The sequence below is a fragment of the Perissodus microlepis genome, chromosome 5 (genome assembly GCF_051167445.1).
Source record: "Perissodus microlepis isolate ML-2025 ecotype Zambia chromosome 5, ASM5116744v1, whole genome shotgun sequence".
NCBI classification, from domain to species: Eukaryota; Metazoa; Chordata; class Actinopteri; order Cichliformes; family Cichlidae; genus Perissodus; species Perissodus microlepis.
In genome coordinates, this window is record NC_140465.1 from 12,976,842 (window position 1) to 12,995,144 (window position 18,303).

At 39.5% G+C, this 18,303-nt stretch overlaps 1 protein-coding gene across 3 annotated transcripts in view; it reads right to left on the minus strand.

The window, feature by feature from the left end:
• Nucleotides 1–18,303, minus strand: part of chchd6b (coiled-coil-helix-coiled-coil-helix domain containing 6b) — a 56,145-nt gene that overhangs the window by 10,348 nt on the left and 27,494 nt on the right. For all 3 annotated transcript variants that reach the window (XM_084927954.1, XM_084927955.1, XM_084927953.1), the window contains 2 exons: nucleotides 17,859–17,929; nucleotides 5,146–5,281 (listed from right to left, as the gene is read on the minus strand). In XM_084927954.1, coding sequence (XP_084784080.1) covers nucleotides 5,146–5,281; nucleotides 17,859–17,929 — 207 coding nt within the window. The remainder of the gene's footprint in view (nucleotides 1–5,145; nucleotides 5,282–17,858; nucleotides 17,930–18,303) is intronic.

The following is an 18,303-nucleotide window of genomic DNA, read 5'->3' on the forward strand; positions in this document are numbered from 1 at the left end:
AAATATGAGACGGAGCCTAACGTCACACGAAAGACAGACAAAATGCTCAGAGCTTCATGATAACGTAGGGCCTTGGTGAGCTGACATTTACCCTGTACTCCTCACACATACACTCACTCAGTGGGTTTCCATATGCATGACAATGGCCCGAGCTGAGACACTGACAGGGGAGTGATAGCAGAGAGGAGGTGAAAGGCCATATCCTGAACCAACTGTCTTTAATAGATGGCAGAGGGTAGAATGTGTGAAAAATGTGTATGTGTGTGCATCCATGCATGAATCATAAAACATAAAAGAACCTCTGAGTGACATATAAGGAAGGCTGTGCCGCTGCAGATAGTGAGTTGGGTGGACTTCAAGTGAGAGACAGAAAAAATTGAGATAGATACTCTAGTGATGTTCAGATCAAGACTCTGGCAGAAAAGACAGATAAGCAAGCCGCTGGTTTTATTGGCAGATTGATTGGCGAGCATAGACACTCCGATTGAGAGTAACAGAAATATATGGCAGCGTCTACATGAACAAACTCTTGGAAAGTCATATGAGTCACTCTCGGCTCTGTGGAATTGACAGGATTGACCACTAAATCGTATGAGCCTACTGCTGATGTACACAAATGTGAACTTTGCTTACACGAGTGTCTGGTGGACAACAAAAATAACTAAGATTTAGCTTTTAGGCAGACACGTGCTATTCAACAGCTGTCATGCTTCACGTACAGAAAGAGCCAAAAGAGAGAAAACGATGATGTGTGAACCATAAGGTATCCACTTCAGACAACGATTAATTTGTCAGAAAAATACAGCTTTCTCCCTTTAATCATAGGGAAGAATGTGTCTGCTTCTGAAAATCCTTACAAGCAAATGCAGATAACAAAAGAACAGAGCCTTTAAGCTGTTTGGAGGTTTTCACCAGGCTAAAAGCTTTGCTGCCTATTGAGCAGTCGTGTTGTTGTTGCACCGCAGAGAACAAAAAAAAAATCACTGCATCCAAATGTTGCATGTCTTTTTTTAATTTCTATTTTATCAGGCTATGAAAGCCAGTTTACTCTGCTCGTTAATTCAAACAAAAATCTCTGTAAACCAACATCTCAAAAATATGATGTATCAGTCATTCACTCAAGGAGAAAAACAGCTTTTTTAAAATGACAAAATTATGAAGGATAACAGATTTGAGACATTTCCCAAATGATGTATCCAATTTAGAAATCACACATTATGTAAAAGCTGGTTGAAAATTGGAGATTTTCTTGTGACAGTCTTTTTCAAGTATTTCCTGACAGCAATAAATAGAATTTTCTAAAACATGTCCTATTCTGATTTTTTAAAAGTAAAAAACATCAGTTTCCCTTTACAACAACAGGAGCAAGCACAGGCACTAGCTCTATTATTAACAGTCTCAACCATAACAAAATATTTTCTCCAGGGTCTATAGAACATTATATTTCATAATGAAATATGATGCAGTGCTCTCTCTAATGACTAAATCTGCAGTGCATATTGGTCCCTGTTGACCCTTTTCCACCTGGAGCAAGTGCTGAACCTTTTGCTGGTGAAACGCTCGTCCAAGTGCTCTGCTCTGCCAAGCTGCTGGCCCTGTCAGATCCATTTACAGACAAGCAGACCGGACAGCTGTCTGCATGTCCAGAGGGGTCTTGGGAGAACCCACTTATTTCTTTTCATTAAGGCTGACTGATCAAGGGGCTCTGCTGGGAGGTCTACTCATCTACCCTCTCTTTTATACTTCATTTGGGCATCATTCCAAACGTAGTCTAACCCAGCATTACTAAATAGCTCCATAAAAACTCAGAAAACACCAAGTTCTATAAAACGGATAGCTTCCTGAACAGATCAAAAGACAATTTTAAAATTACTTTTCACGTGCACATTACACTCAATCTGCACTCCAGATTCCAGAACTAAGTGAAACTTGAGTTTTATTGTTTTAACAGTTTAGAAGTGTGAACATAGACTGACAAATTAAATTATATCAGATTCGATATTAACATTCTCTGTTTGCACTGAGGGATATTTTAGGATTAGTTTAATCTTAAAGAACAATAAACAAAAATCTGAGGATCCTAAGCTAAGTACCTGCAGTGTAAGGAATGCTTCTTTTTCGTAATTTATAAAACAGATCACTTTGCTTTCAGGTTTTACAGTAGGCTATGCAAAGGGAGACTGGTTTGAATCCCATGTGTAGCCAAAAGTCTGCACTTATATGAAGCACTTCCACATACCTGTGCTCATCTTGTTGGGGAAGTTTTGGAACAAACAGGTAGAGGGAGGGGAACTTTTCCGCCTACTGGAGCTTTATGGGAAATGTATTAATGATGGGCGAATATATTGATAAATTTGTGCATGATGTCACAGTATAAGGGTCGACCAGGGCCTTTTTCCATACAGAGTTTATACAGTCTTGCACTTTTCACTCCAGGTACTCCTGCTACCTCAAACAGTCCAAAGGCATGCGCATTAAGTTCACTGGTGATTCTAAACTAAACACATGTGAATGTAGCATGTGTTGTTGTGTGTCTCTGTGCAGTGGATTGGTAATCTGGCCAGGGTGTGTCCGGCCTCTTGCCTTATGGTGGCTGAGATGGGCTCCAGCCCCCCTCAAATCCTGAAACTCTGATTTGGATAAGTAGTAAAGAAAATGATGGATGTTGTGTTACATTTTAATTAGGTTATACTTTTGGCTGCAAACTGTCTCACAGCCATTTAAAGCTAAAGCTGAATAAAGAAACACAGAGTACAGTAACTATTACCTCCACTAGAATAACTAGCACGCATGCACTGGTCCCTCACATAAAATCTTTGTTTGAAACCTGTCTCCTGGATTCATTACTACTACTACTTTCACTGGCGCCATCTGTCCATTATCAGTGCTCCCTCCCTGCTAGTAACCCTAATGCAATGTGTAATTACTTGCTAAAGTTTACTTGCCGTATTAGCCAAATTAGTGATTTTTTCCCCCATGTATGAAATATGCAAAGTGTCTCCCCAGGGGTGGGTTTAGGATGAGGCAAACATACATAGTCAGACCTGAATAAGATGTAAGAGAGCTCCACGGGCAGCAGTGCAGAACAGAGCTAAACACCGGTTAATGTGACAATGTGTTCAGCGAAAAAAGCTTTAATATGGCAACCATGGAGGATGGTGACTAAAAGAAAAAGGGGGGATCAATCACAACAGCACCAGGAAAAGATCCACGGATGAACAGATAATACAGAAGATGGGTGGATAAGGGAAGCGGGAAGGAAAAAAGGATATCCTAATACATGACAAAATATTAGATGGAGATAGTTTAAGGCCACGCTTACATATGGAATCTTTTAGGTTTCCATATTTCTAGTTTAAATCCAGAAACATTTATATGGCTTTTTACGCGTCAGCTTGGGATAGAAATCTCAAAAGTCTTAAAGGTCAAACTGAAAAGCCCAGCATCTTCAAACGAGTAGTACAGGTTACTCTTTAAAAGAAAGATTTAATCTGTTAGATTATCCCTATAAAGAAAGGTTAGACAGAGAAGATGTCAGTGATAAAATGTCCTGATTCGAAACTGGTTTTTCAAGTAAGAAAGCAAAAAACTGAAATAAAAGAGCAGGACCCTAGCATAAAATTAAATCTGGGATATAGTATAAAGTGACTCAAAAACGTGGCCAATAGTGGCAAATTCAGAGATCTAAAAATATATTTAGGACAAAAAGAACTATGTTGTGTTTATCTACATCAGTCAAATCCATCCTCTTTCTACCAAGATGAAAGTTAGGAACTTATTATTTCTCTTCAATATAAAACAGTATAAAGGTATGGGCACAGTGCTGATGTGTTTTATATAGACTGGATCTTTCCCTTTCATTTATTTGCCCTTTAAGCTGCCCTCTTTCAGCCTCCGTAGTGTTTTCTCCTTCATTTTCCATTAACAGTCAAAGATCTGCCTAATTGGATATGAATTAAAACTCGGCCTGCTTCAAAGAAAAAAAAAAACAAAACTGTTTGGCTTTATTGTGCAGTACCGTCTATTCTTTAAAAAACAAACACTTCCTATGAGAATTTATATAGCACATGCATACAAACACTGGTCTAATATACAAACTCAAACGCACTGTATTTCCTCAAAGAGCAACATCCCAATAGCAAGCTGATCTTTTGAACCAGTTTAAAAAGACTGATTGCTTTTATTGTGAGCCTTTGCTTTGCTTTTATCAACTGTTTAAACTGCCAAATTCACCAATTGTTGTTTTGTGGCTTTTATCTACTTTGGAGCCGTATCAGTGCATTTTGTCATGATAATAATGTGCAAATTGGCCCATTCATTATTGTTTTTTTGATGGAGAAATTGGCTAAAATAAGCACTTTGTAGATAAGCATAGGGTGTGAACACTATTTGCAAAAGCATCTGCAGAAAACAGAATGCATTTCAAAGCACTGAATGCCAAAACTGATTTTAATACACTAATAATGGTGTAATCTTCCTATCAGAAAGTCCCCAAACACAGTGCACGCCTGGTGACTTATAAATCCGCTCAATGAGCACGTTGTATTGATTTAACTTTCTACTCGAAGTGTCAAAGTAACAAACACGTAGATGGCGATTCTCTACGTTAACTGATTCTGTGTAGGTACTGAAGGGATTCTTTGTCTCTGCACCCTTTTGTTCCACTGTCAGTCTGGCTGTCAAACTCCTTCTAGGTCTGACTCATTCAAGCCAGCCTTCTCTCTCGTCTTCACGGGGGGAAGAAGGCTTTAAAAATATGTCCTTATGTGTCCCTCGCTCCAAATATGGAATAAAGGGAAATAAACAAGAGTTTGTTGATGGTAACGCTCTGACCTTTATTTTGCTAAAACTCAACTTGGATCCTTTTTTATTGTCGTTTTTTTGTGTGCAAGGAACTTTTTTTTTCTTCGTTTTTTCTTCTGGCAAGCCAGGAAAAAACCCCAAACAGCAACAACTTTGAAAATCACAGCTTTAAAAAAGGGACGTTGGTACATCTCTCAAAGGAAATTTGAGGGGAATGAATGATAAGAGAAACTACTTAGAGCAACACAAACTGCACTCTAATACGCCGAATTAAGCAAACCTTCGAATAAATATTACATGCAAAAGATACTAAAGCTGACAAAGATGACTTGTGTGCCCTACCTTCTTTGCTTGATGGACACAGGTCATGTATTGTTTGGCCAGGCTGGAGCAGTGGAGAGTCTCCTGTGGATTTTCCTTGTAGCACTGGAGCACCTTGGCCTGCAGCTCAGCGCACAGATATTCAGTATGTTGGGGTCTAGAAACACACAGAGAGAAGGAAAAGCTCAAATCTGCTTGCCAACATCACCGCCCCCACCCACCAGGACCAGAGATCAAGGTTGTAAATGCTACTATGTGAACTCAAGATAGTAAAGTCAGTCCAGCTGCAATAGAAATAGAAGTTGTCACACATGAGAAACACAAAGCTGTAGCGTCTGTTTGTCGAAACACTGATTCAGATAATCAGGAAAATAACTACCAAAACAGTTGTTAATTCCAACTGTGATTGCTTAATGGAAATTTCAACCACAGCCACACAGATGAGGTTAAAGGAAATGAGCGCTGGCGGGTGCGATTCCTTTAAGTTCAGCTTGCTTTTAGCAATAACAGCTTCTGTTTGGTGTAAGTACATACGATGAGCAAAGAAACAAACAAAAAAAAAAACAACAAAAAAAAAAAAAAAAAAAAAAAAAGCGAGATTGTTTGTGGTTTGTTTTAGTCGCAGTTGAAGTAGCTAAGATAGTTTCAAAGGCTTTAAGGTGCAGCTTGTGGAGAGATGAATTATGCATCAACAAAGCGGCTTAGGAGTCAAAGTCAAACTTTCTCTTTTCTTTTTATCTGACTCACACGTACAGTACATGTGTGTAGAGAAAAGCACACAATCGAAACCGCAGCCACGAAATACGAGATCGGCACATACGCACGTGCACAAACGCGCATACAGGTAGCGAATGCTAATCCTATAAGAGGGTAATCCTTGAGTGCTCTGTTGCTCGTGGTAATTTACCTGCTGTTGTGACAAGAACTTGCAACTGGAAGGACTGGGATATGGATATGTACGCGCACATACGTGCACGCACGGGAATACATGAACACGAAGACGCTTAATCAATCCATGATGCCCATTTCGGTTTTTGGTTAACCGCAAACATCAAACACTTTTCTGTTGAGCTTTGTCAGTTTGTTTTTAAAGAGGGCCTTCAAGAACTAAGAAGCTGGGCCATGTGGTGACCCTGTCTCTTCTTTCCATTAACTGATATCCTTGTTGCCATTGTGAGTTTTTTGTGTTGCTATAGTAAGTAAAGCCTTGTGTTGTTCAGTATTAGTAGTACCTTCACAGATGTAGAGGCTGACCATATGTCATACATGCTGGCTTTTGCAGCAACAAGATGATCTTTTAGATGATTTTGATCTTTTTTAATGATTGAGTATTAACTTGAATTTACTGATGTAGCTCCTGTTTGCATTAACAGTAGTTTCAAGAAAACTCAGTCCTTGCAGAAATGTGTCCATTTTAATGCAGTGCTGCCATGATCACTGCCATTCAGTATATTTGTTGTCATTGTCAATTTTGGTTACTTTTTGTGAGATTCTCTGATATCATTTAAGAGTATTACTTTCTATAGATGATACATTTGCAAATTCTTTGCAGTTGTAAGTTGACAAACATTGTTTTAAAATTGCCAAAAAATCTGCGTCAGCTGGAAAATGCTCGGCTCCCCGGCAACCCTGTATTAGCTAAGAAATATGACTAGTAGAAGATGATGGATGGAATTTATTTCGGAAAGAGCCGTTTGACGTTTTGCACACACTCCTTTCTTGCTGGATTATTTTTCACAGCATAGAATGCAATAAAATACATCAGAAGAGAAAATGAGAAAATAGAATTAAGAGAAAGGACTGAAATGGAATTTAAGTGAAAAAATTAGGACCGGAATACAGATTAGAGTCAAATTGAAGTAGAATAAAATATGCGAATGAAAAAAAAGCTCACCTCAAAACCAATTCAATAGTTTCACTTGGGCATTTGATCATGTTAAATGATATGCAGTGAAATTTCATAGAATTTTTTTATTATTACATTTCCAATTGTTAGTCATGATTATTTTTTTTACTATGTCTTGAGGTGAGATTTGTTTCCCACTGCTCTCTCCAAGATCAAGCATGAACTTTAAGCCTGAACTAGAATAGAACAGAGTAAAACAGAACAGAATAGACTAAAATAGGAATTCTCTCTGCTCTGTGACTCCAAACAAGACCTACTGTAGGTATTTATAATCCAAACTTTTCTTGGGTACAAACCTCAGCTAAACTATCTCAAGCGTCACAGCTTAACATACTATAAATGTCTAATCTAACTACATGATGTCATATATGATGGTAGTTTTTCTGCCTTTAAAATAAGAGACAGAGAGAACAGAAATTCTAAGTTTGATAAGGAGGCACGTTTTCCATCACTTCAAATAAACCATCTGACATGATGGGGCATGCCTTTTATTTTTTGGGAAGCTGACCACTTGGTATTCATGTGCACGATCATGCATGTGCACACACACACACACACACACACACACACACACACACACACACACACATACAGAACTGCAGTCATGCCACCGCAGAAAGCAATTACGGAATCATGCATCCTTTACATATGAATGAGCTCAGCAGTCCCTGCCTTCACTGACAAATACACACAATAAGCCTGAGTGCATGTGTGTGCGCGCGTGTGTGTGTGTGTGTTGATCTGTACCTTGTGAATGCACTGCATGTGTGTCCATGAGATAAACCATGTGCACAAACAAGACTGCGGGAGAAGTTTCTCTGCACTGGTATGTGTATTGTGTAGTCCCAGTGTCTGTGGCTGTGTGTTTGTGTGTGTGTGTGTGCTTCCGTGTGCAGTGGAGGGTAGAGCGACAGGATTAAATAAATCACTGGTGGAGAGAATATTCATGAAAAGAGAAGTGAATGCAACCTGGGAGAGAGAAGGGGGAGAGAGAGAATGTGACAGTGATGTATTAAATGACAAATAGCCCTTGCAGCGTGCATGGACGAACAGTAGCCCAGTAGCAATCATCATAATCTGCATTTAACCTCTGCCACATCATGTGGTGCCGTGCCACTCGGCGCCGAGGAAGAAGGGTAAATCTTTTATGTGATGTTTGACCCTTCCATATTAATTCGGCACAGAGATGTTGATGTGTGGGGACAGAAATGGTCAGCTTCTAGGTATTCGTACTATTGCACAGAAAATTTAGATTATGCTATTGTGGTAAAAAAATCAGCAGCTTGGGCTTTCAATCACCTGATTACATTATACGATTGGCTGGTGTTTAACTTGAGAGCATCTCGAGAGCTGGTCGGCATTGTGAATTCCTCCCCAAGAATAGCAGATAACAGCAACAATAACCACAAGGTCTTAATCCAAACCCAAGAAAAGAAAATCATCCTTTTTTTCTATTCAACAAGAGGAACTTTTTGATAGCGTGTGTTTTAATAATGGAATCTGAAGCAGAAAATTCCCTCTGCTAATCTGCACCAACTGCCTTGTTTGACTGAAATTAAAGGTGAGCTCTTATTAAAAAAAAGCTAGTCTGATAGCCAACTTTTGCAGGGAAAAAGGAGCAAAATAACACTCCAATTGCTTTCTGTCTGTGACGTTTTGCATAAATATGTGCAGCACTGAGGGGAAAGATTAGGCTCAAATCGTTAAAGTTTCTCATTATTTTTTGTCTCACCTTGGCAGTGTGCGGCTTTTATGAAGAAAGCTCAAGTTCTGGTCTGCTGCAAAGCATGACACTGGGGAATTAGGCAATAAGAAGAAAAAGAGAAGATCATAAGGACACCGCTTTTTATTGTTCTCTGTGTCTGAGATGGTACTGCTTGTGTTTGTGTTTGTGCGTGTGTGTGTGATGTGTGTGAATGGTTATTAATGTATGATGACAAGGATTTGGTTTCATTTAAAGAAGCAGCCGAGGCATTGTACTTTTGGTTTTTAATATTACGCTGAGTGGAGAGGAAGAGAAGAGAGGATCAAAGATGTCATGGCTGGGGTGAGATCAAAAGAAATGGCAGAGCATGCATCGTGTATTGTTGGAGGCTTTGTCAAGCTTTTATTAAACTGCCATATGGATAACACTCGCAACATTGTGGTTCGGCAGAAATCTTACTTTGAGATCACATCAAATTAGAGCTGCAGACTTAGCTACAGCTTGCGAGGTGTCTAATGCCTGACTAAATTCAGTAACTTTGATTATTCTGGTAGTCGCAATAATCACTTATCCTACCTTTGCAAAGTGTGCGCCAATCCTTAAGTCCTAAGCTCACTTCACACGATATGACACCAGCCCAAAACTTTACCAAGTTTAATCTCAACTCCTGCGAACACACAAAGTCTTCATCTCAAATCTAGAACAACCCAAAGACTGAAGACAGACAGAACTCTCCCTTTATCTTCATATGCTGACAGATGAAATGCTGAAGGCAGATAAGGACGTAGGATAAAAAATTCGCACTCTGTTGGCCTGGCTGATTGATCCCCGCCAACCTCTCTTTGTGGGAATACGGGGAGAGAGAGATGGGAGTGGATAAGGACAGTGTTTCATTAAAACAGGTGACATGCGGGAACAAGATAAGAGGCGCATGTGCACGTGTGTTTGTGTGACATCTCATCACTGATAACTTTTCAATCAGGAAAACTTGCGCTTGGACGACTCACTCGAGTTAGGAATGATAGGGGACTGCTATCGCCTTCCATCACTCTCCCTTCTATTAACAGTTTCAATTCCAGTTTGGTGCCGTGTCATTTGTCCTTTTCTTTTAACAACTATACTTCCCCTTAAAAACAGTGTAGCTTTTAAGCACAGAGTACAAATCGCATCAAAGCCTGAGCATATTATTTCTGCACGGTAAAATACAATCTAGAACACGATTTCATAATTTGCCTCTCAGTGAGGCGACATGCCCTTTGTTCCCCTTCCATTAGCACCAGGTAATCTTTAGATCATTAAATAATTTGCTGGTTCAGCATGTTCTTATGCAAGGTCCCAATGCTCCCCCCCCCAAAAAAATTATACTGATATCAATGAGATTTTTGCCTTGTTAGTTTTTTACCCTACATACAGGAATTTTTAGGCCAAAAAAATGCACTTTAATATCAATATACCAAAGATCACATTAACTTAACTCTAATACACATCTTTGCTTATTAAACACACACATCAGGTTATTGACTATACTGTATGCTTACATACCTAGTCACTCCACAAAGGGCCTGTGCTGAAATTCTGCTCATCATATCAAGCAGAAAATCATTTAAATCAATGCACTATTACTATTAATATTGCAACAATTACTCTTCATCTTCTCATTCTTATTTTGAAACTATATTCTATATAATAAAATCGTATTGTGTCCATCATCAGCAGGCCCTACAGTAACAGGTAGAGGGATGTTTCTTCTGTAGTGACACACGTGATGGGTCCAATTCGGCAGATAGAAAATATTTCCTACATAAAACCACTCACAACAAGGCCTGTGGAATTTTCTTTCAATAGAGCCGTGACATGATACCTGAAAAGAGACATTGCTGTGGAGTTTCTTTCTTGACACAAGTACCGTTTAGTTCCATTAGATTGAATAAAAGGCATACTTTCCTACAGCCACTACCTCCCAAGCTGGGCAAGTTTTATCAAAACAGTCTAGACAGACAGAACTAACACTAACCAGAAGAAAAATATGCACATTTAATTTAGAGGTAATCTGCTCCTCTGAGTTTCTAGCATATGAGTGGATCCCTGAAGACCTCAAGAAATGTGAATAAATGTAATGGTGCAACTATTACCCTAATGGTTGGAATGACAAGAGCTGTTAAGATAAACCTGTCTAAAACCTCACCTATCTAATTTACTCCATTAATAAATGAGTCCTGTAAACTTGTACAATTGTGTTTCTTCATATGCTTTTAGAGGCAGTCAAAAAGGCAGAGTGTCTAAGTGACTGCAGCCTTCTGTCCTCATGGTAAATCTCTGCCAGTTCAAGGCGCCGACAGGTCCTGTCTCGTGTAATGACTAGCAGTCTATTGCTTTGGAGGGCACAGAGATCCTTACAGTAAGCTACCTGTCTGTTTCATTAATTGGACATGGAAGACACACACACACACACACACACACACACACACACACACACACACACACACACACACACACACACACACACACACACACACACACACACACACACACACACACACACACACACACACACACACACCAGAAGGAGCATATACAGAATAAAGTAGATAAAAGCATGCTTTCATCTGAGTTTGTTCTAACTACAAACTGTCAGCAGTTACTTTATGATGAATCCAGACATCCACCTGAGGTTTGCAAAGGTTCTGTCTTTGCTAACACTTTGAGAGTAACAAGTTTTTTTTAAGAGGATTAATGGATTTTTAGATCTTAAGGTAAGCTTGACTGCAATGTTGTGGGTCTCTACAGAAAAGCATTTTGAGGGAATATGGGTAGTCAGATACCCCAAGGCAAGGCTAATGGATTAACTCCTCTAAATAACCCCATGTTGTTGGGCAAAGCAAGTAGAAGATGACACTGGATAACATTTTACCGTTCGCTATGTCGCCACATGAGAATAATGTTTTACAGTCAACATCCCAGGGGCTTCTATCTTTTTGCTCTGCTTTTATGAAAGTAGCCACCTCAAGTCTGAGAGGCTGCTTTTAGCATTAGTGTTTGCACTTAAACTATTTGGGGTCATTCTTAGAATCAAAGCTGAGAACCAGAAAGAAAAAAATGGTACGGCCGAACAAGTCAATAAACAAGGGAAATGGTGGTGTTCTTAACTTCTCTAGACTACTGTTCCTGATTTCAGCCTCCCTAAGTGTGTTTATAGGGCTCTGTGGTTCGCCCAAATCTTTCCATCAGGTAGCCATGGTTACTAGTGTAGGTCAAATAACTTGTGATCAAGTAGCAACCTCAAGGGCTAAAAAAGAGACACGAAAAGTGCTAAAAACTGCAGTCCATTTTATAGCCATGTGAGGCTATCTATGTTTAAACTGCATTGAGATGAAAAGTTGGTGTGGTCAATCCAGTGCACAGGTGTCCTGCTCTGCTATTAATTGTACTAAAACAGACTTTAAGGAGTCCGCTATCCAGGCTTCATTTTAAAATTAGGAAACTGTTACAATAAGATGGAGAGAGGCTAAATCAGAGACACAGACCTTCCCCAAAAAAGAAAGAAAAAAAGAAAAGAAGACATATTGTAACTACAGAGCATGTTAGACAGTGCTGCATCCCCGAGTGCTCGCCCCTCCTTTCAGCGGTGGGTAAATAGAATAATTACTGGGTGGTCAGTGTAGTGTGAAACGACAGCGTGACCACAGCACAATGAAACACTGCCCAAATGCTGACAGAACATGATGAGCACATGGCTGCCTGAATACAAAGTGTGCCTGTATTGGTGGCAGAGATAGAAAGGCGGAAAAGGAGTGACAGTTTGTGTGCCGCACTGAAAAAAAGCAATAGAAACACATTGTGGCGGGACTAAATGCTATTCCTTTGGCAAACTTGTGCTGAAGTGATCTCCTAACCTCTTCCATGCAGCCGTAGACAATAGCAAATCCCTGCTAATGTAATCATTTGGACGAAATTTTAGACTTGAATTGTATGCCGCTGAATTCAGTGGACCAGGTGCAAGAAAATGGCAATGTTATGGATGAGGTCACTGCCCATTACGCAGTACAAAGCCAGAAAAGAGACCAAGCAACTTTTTCTTTCTGCCATTTCTAAAAGTGAAATAAACTGTGTGCTACTGCTCTATACAACGTAACAATAAACACAACAACTAGTACTACAAAGGTAAAGTATAAAAGCTGTATGGCAATACATTATTGTAAAGGAGATGGAAATTTGAATACAGGGAGTGCAGAATTATTAGGCAAGTTGTATTTTTGAGGAATAATTTTATTATTGAACAACAACCATGTTCTCAATGAACCCAAAAAACTCATTAATATCAAAGCTGAATGTTTTTGGAAGTAGTTTTTAGTTTGTTTTTAGTTTTAGCTATTTTAGGGGGATATCTGTGTGTGCAGGTGACTATTACTGTGCATAATTATTAGGCAACTTAACAAAAAACAAATATATACCCATTTCAATTATTTATTTTTACAAGTGAAACCAATATAACATCTCCACATTCACAAATATACATTTCTGACATTCAAAAACAAAACAAAAACAAATCAGCGACCAATATAGCCACCTTTCTTTGCAAGGACACTCAAAAGCCTGCCATCCATGGATTCTGTCAGTGTTTTGATCTGTTCACCATCAACATTGCGTGCAGCAGCAACCACAGCCTCCCAGACACTGTTCAGAGAGGTGTACTGTTTTCCCTCCTTGTAAATCTCACATTTGATGATGGACCACAGGTTCTCAATGGGGTTCAGATCAGGTGAACAAGGTGGCCATGTCATTAGATTTACTTCTTTTATACCCTTTCTTGCCAGCCACGCTGTGGAGTACTTGGACGCGTGTGATGGAGCATTGTCCTGCATGAAAATCATGTTTTTCTTGAAGGATGCAGACTTCTTCCTGTACCACTGCTTGAAGAAGGTGTCTTCCAGAAACTGGCAGTAGGACTGGGAGTTGAGCTTGACTCCATCCTCAACCCGAAAAGGCCCCACAAGCTCATCTTTGATGATACCAGCCCAAACCAGTACTCCACCTCCACCTTGCTGGCGTCTGAGTCGGACTGGAGCTCTCTGCCCTTTACCAATCCAGCCACGGGCCCATCCATCTGGCCCATCAAGACTCACTCTCATTTCATCAGTCCATAAAACCTTAGAAAAACCAGTCTTGAGATATTTCTTGGCCCAGTCTTGACGTTTCAGCTTGTGTGTCTTGTTCAGTGGTGGTCGTCTTTCAGCCTTTCTTACCTTGGCCATGTCTCTGAGTATTGCACACCTTGTGCTTTTGGGCACTCCAGTGATGTTGCAGCTCTGAAATATGGCCAAACTGGTGGCAAGTGGCATCTTGGCAGCTGCACGCTTGACTTTTCTCAGTTCATGGGCAGTTATTTTGCGCCTTGGTTTTTCCACACGCTTCTTGCGACGCTGTTGACTATTTTGAATGAAACGCTTGATTGTTCGATGATCACGCTTCAGAAGCTTTGCAATTTTGAGACTGCTGCATCCCTCTGCAAGATATCTCACTATTTTTGACTTTTCTGAGCCTGTCAAGTCCTTCTTTTGACCCATTTTGCCAAAGGAAAGGACGTTGCCTAATAATTATGCACACCTGATATAGGGTGTTGATGTCATTAGACCACACCCCTTCTCATTACAGCGATGCACATCACCTAATATGCTTAATTGGTAGTAGGCTTTCGAGCCTATACAGCTTGGAGTAAGACAACATGCATGAAGAGGATGAAGTGGACAAAATACTCATTTGCCTAATAATTCTGCACTCCCTGTATTTTCTCTTCAAGGTACCAGAAAATGGTGACAATGATGACAATTAAATAATTTTCAATGTAGGAAATGACAGCTGCATTCAAATACAAACAACGCTGTAGAAAGTTTGGTGCCATTACACTAACCAACCACCCACTAATGACTTTCGTCACAAACTTGCTCTACCTTTACTATCCAGGTTCCAGGTTTCAGACGGATCCTTTAAATGATAGTAATCATTAAGTATGTGCACACTGGAAACAAAGTGGAAGAAGAAAGAATATTTACTCAATAATAAAACCAACTTATTACAGAACAGTTCAAGTCTTTGAACTGTTCTGTAGTAGGGTTATCATTTTAGCACTGCTTCTGTAAAACCCTGATACTGGCACCTCCTAAATTACAATACTGGCACCTCCTAAATTACAATTTTGTCTTGTTAATGGTCCGTTTTTACACGTTTATTATAATTATGTACAAAAAGACATCAGGGTACAGACCGAAAAGTATGTGTTAATGGAAACCAAAGGGAAAACGGCTCTCTGACAAAAAATTGGAAAGAAGTGAGAACAAGTATTATGGAGGGGCATAAATTAGAAATGCTCAGACGCTCTGGCAGTGCAGGTGTGGTGGTGGTGGCTCAGTGTTGAATCAAACTGACATGATTTTTTTGACAGGACTGAAATCACTGTTGTCCCAGGAGAGCACCACTGTGTCTAGCAACGTCACAGCATTTCTGTTTGCCTTGGAGCAGACCAGGCTGGTGGCTATTAGAGACCGTCACGATCCCATCCCCCCACCACAAAAACAAAAACCATGTGCGGACAGAGAAGTCCCAATGTGCTACATTAATGCACACTTATCAGCCACTTTGCTGGGTATACCTGTTGAACTGCTTGTTAACACAAATGTCTAATTAGCCAGAGTGAGATAAATTAGAAATGAGATTGAAAAACCGATGGAAGCGTCAGGCTGGAGGGACCCGCTGATTAGGCTCTTCATTTATGGAATGCATTATAAATATCTGCTTTGGGAAATCTCTCCAGCAGACGCAATCGATTGATCTGCACATATGCAGAAGAAGCCGTGATGAAACAGAGTAGATGTTTCTGATATTGTAGATAAATACATTCACTGGCAACTTTTTAGGTACGTCTGCTTGACTGGCGATTAACGCAAATATCTAATCAGACAGTCGTCAGCAAGTCAATGCATCCAGGCAGGCAGGCAGGATGACCTGTTAAAGTTTGAACTGATCATCAGAATGAGGAAGAAAGGTGATTTAAGAGACTTTGAATTTGACATAGCTGTTGGTGCCAGACAGCCTGGTCTGAATAATTTCAGAAACTGCTGATCAACCTGGATTTTCTTGCACAACCATCTCTAGGGTTGATCTAAAAAAGAGAATATTACCAGGGAGTTTCTGTTCTGTGGACCAAAATGTTTTGTGTCAGAGGTCAGAGGATAATGGCCAGACTGCTTATACTAACAGAAGGGCAACAGTAACTAAAAACCCCCCCAAAAAACCCCAAAACAAAACACGTCTGACAACCAACATCTTCCGAAGAGCATCTCTAAATCCACAACACATCACAACCTTGAAGCAGATGAGGTACAGCACCAGAAGACCACACTAGGTGCCACTCCTGTCAGCTGACAACTGGTAAATTGAGGCTACAAATCCAGGTTACAAAAGATTCAAAAACACTGACTGATCTGATAAGCTACTTGAAAACATACCATTAAACTGGTATAATTCAGGTTGCTGTTGTTGGTTTAATGGTGGGAAGATATTTTCGTTAGGTTTCCTAGTAGCTGAGCATTGTTTAAATGCCACAACCTACTTGAGTATTATTGTTGACCCCTTTATGACCACCGTGCACACATCCTCTGGTGACTGCTTCCAGCAGGTAACACATCATGTCACAAAGCTCAAACTGGTTTCTTGAACATAACAATAAGATCACTGTACTTAATCCAATAGAGCACCTTTGGGATGTGGTTGAACGCGAGATTTGAATCATGGATGCGTAGCCAATAAATCTGCAGCATATGCATGATATGACTGATGCTGTCAATATGGACCAAAAACTTTGAGGAATGTTTCCAGCACCTTGTTGAATCTATGCCATGAAGGACTAAGTCAGTTTTGAAGGCAAACGGGAGTCTAGCCCCATACCTAACAGTTGCAAGTGGAAATGAGCCTATGTCATTGTACAAATCTACACATCAGTCAGGTATTCATAGTAGAAACATGTGTAATCTTCAACATTTAAGTGCCTTCAAATAATTCAAGCTGGAATTCTATTCATGTGAAGGACTCCTGTTACCAAACAGCTCTACTTGTAGACCATGAGATCAGAGAACAACTCCTAAAAGCTTTGAGGATAACGTGTGCGCCTGTCTGGACTAACAGTGATTTTTTCCCTAGCCACTCCCCAATGGTCCCAGGGCCTCAGAATTAACTTTGTACCACGCTAAATATTCCCATCTTCATTTGATTATGAAAATTCAGTGTTAGATGCAGCCCAAAAACAAAAAGAAATTCAGTTGTATTTTTTCACAGTACAGTAACACATGAAAGTGAGATTTAAAAGAAACAACCGAGAAGCTTAAACAAAGCCAAGAAAAGCAAACATAAAAGGTATCAAAAGATATGTTTACTTTATTCACTGTGCCAAATCTAGAACTGAAAAGTAAAGACAACGTCTCGCAGCAATATCTAGACATTGTTTTGTTCTGATATTCATCCATCGTAAAGGTAAAATGGTAAAAATGGCCTGGCATGAATGGGTTATCCTGTGATTTAAAGCTAATACAAAATTAAGGATCCATTTTTTTAATTAAAAAAAAAAAATCCATGTATATTCCCACGTATTTTAAAACAGGAAACATTACCGTATTATCTAGAGAGGAATATCAATTGATATGGTAATTAGAGATTTTTTGTCACAATAATATTATGGAGGCAACATGAAGTGATAATAGCAAATTATCACCCAGCCTCTCCACTATGTGTGGATAAGTGCCAAGCAGCAGGGAGTCTAGTGTTCACATTAACAGCATACCAATGTCGCAAATAGCCTTTACACCTTTACACAAGCACATCTGCTTTCTGACAACTTCCCAGTGCATCTTCCATTTAAATTTGGAGGGCTAGCATAGAGCAAAGAAATCAGATGTGAATCTCAGTAGATCATTTAAAGGTGTATTTAAAAAAAAAAAACCCTGATGCAAAATAGCAAAAAACAATCTAGAAATAAAATAAGTGAAAAATAAATACTGAGTAAGCAAGCAAGTAGCAGTGTAGCAGGTTCTTTGACCAAAACATAGTGTTACAAAGATAATGCAGAATATTTACCGGATTCGAGCCTCAGCTTTAGTAGCTGCCTGGTTGTACTGTTCAGCCGTCTCCTTGTAGTTTTCAAAACTCTGCAGGCAAAGAGACAAAGTAAGAAATACGAGAATGAATTCAACAGTGTTTCATGGCTCAAAAAAGCTTCTCGGGAGGCTGCATTTAATGATACTAGAACTTGTTTCCAAGGCTTAGTATAACTTAATGTTCAGATCACACAATTACAAAACAGAAAAATCAAAACAGACTACATTAAAGTCCCCAAATCAAGTGCCATGAATTATAATCTACATAATTTTACCACAATTACAACTACCTTTTCCAATTTAGTACAAGCTTTAAAAGCCAGCAACGATAAGAAAAATGCATAAACATTGGAAAATGTCACATTCATTAAATTATTGACCTTTGAATTTTACAGCCTGCTTACAAATCTGAATGTTGATAGTCT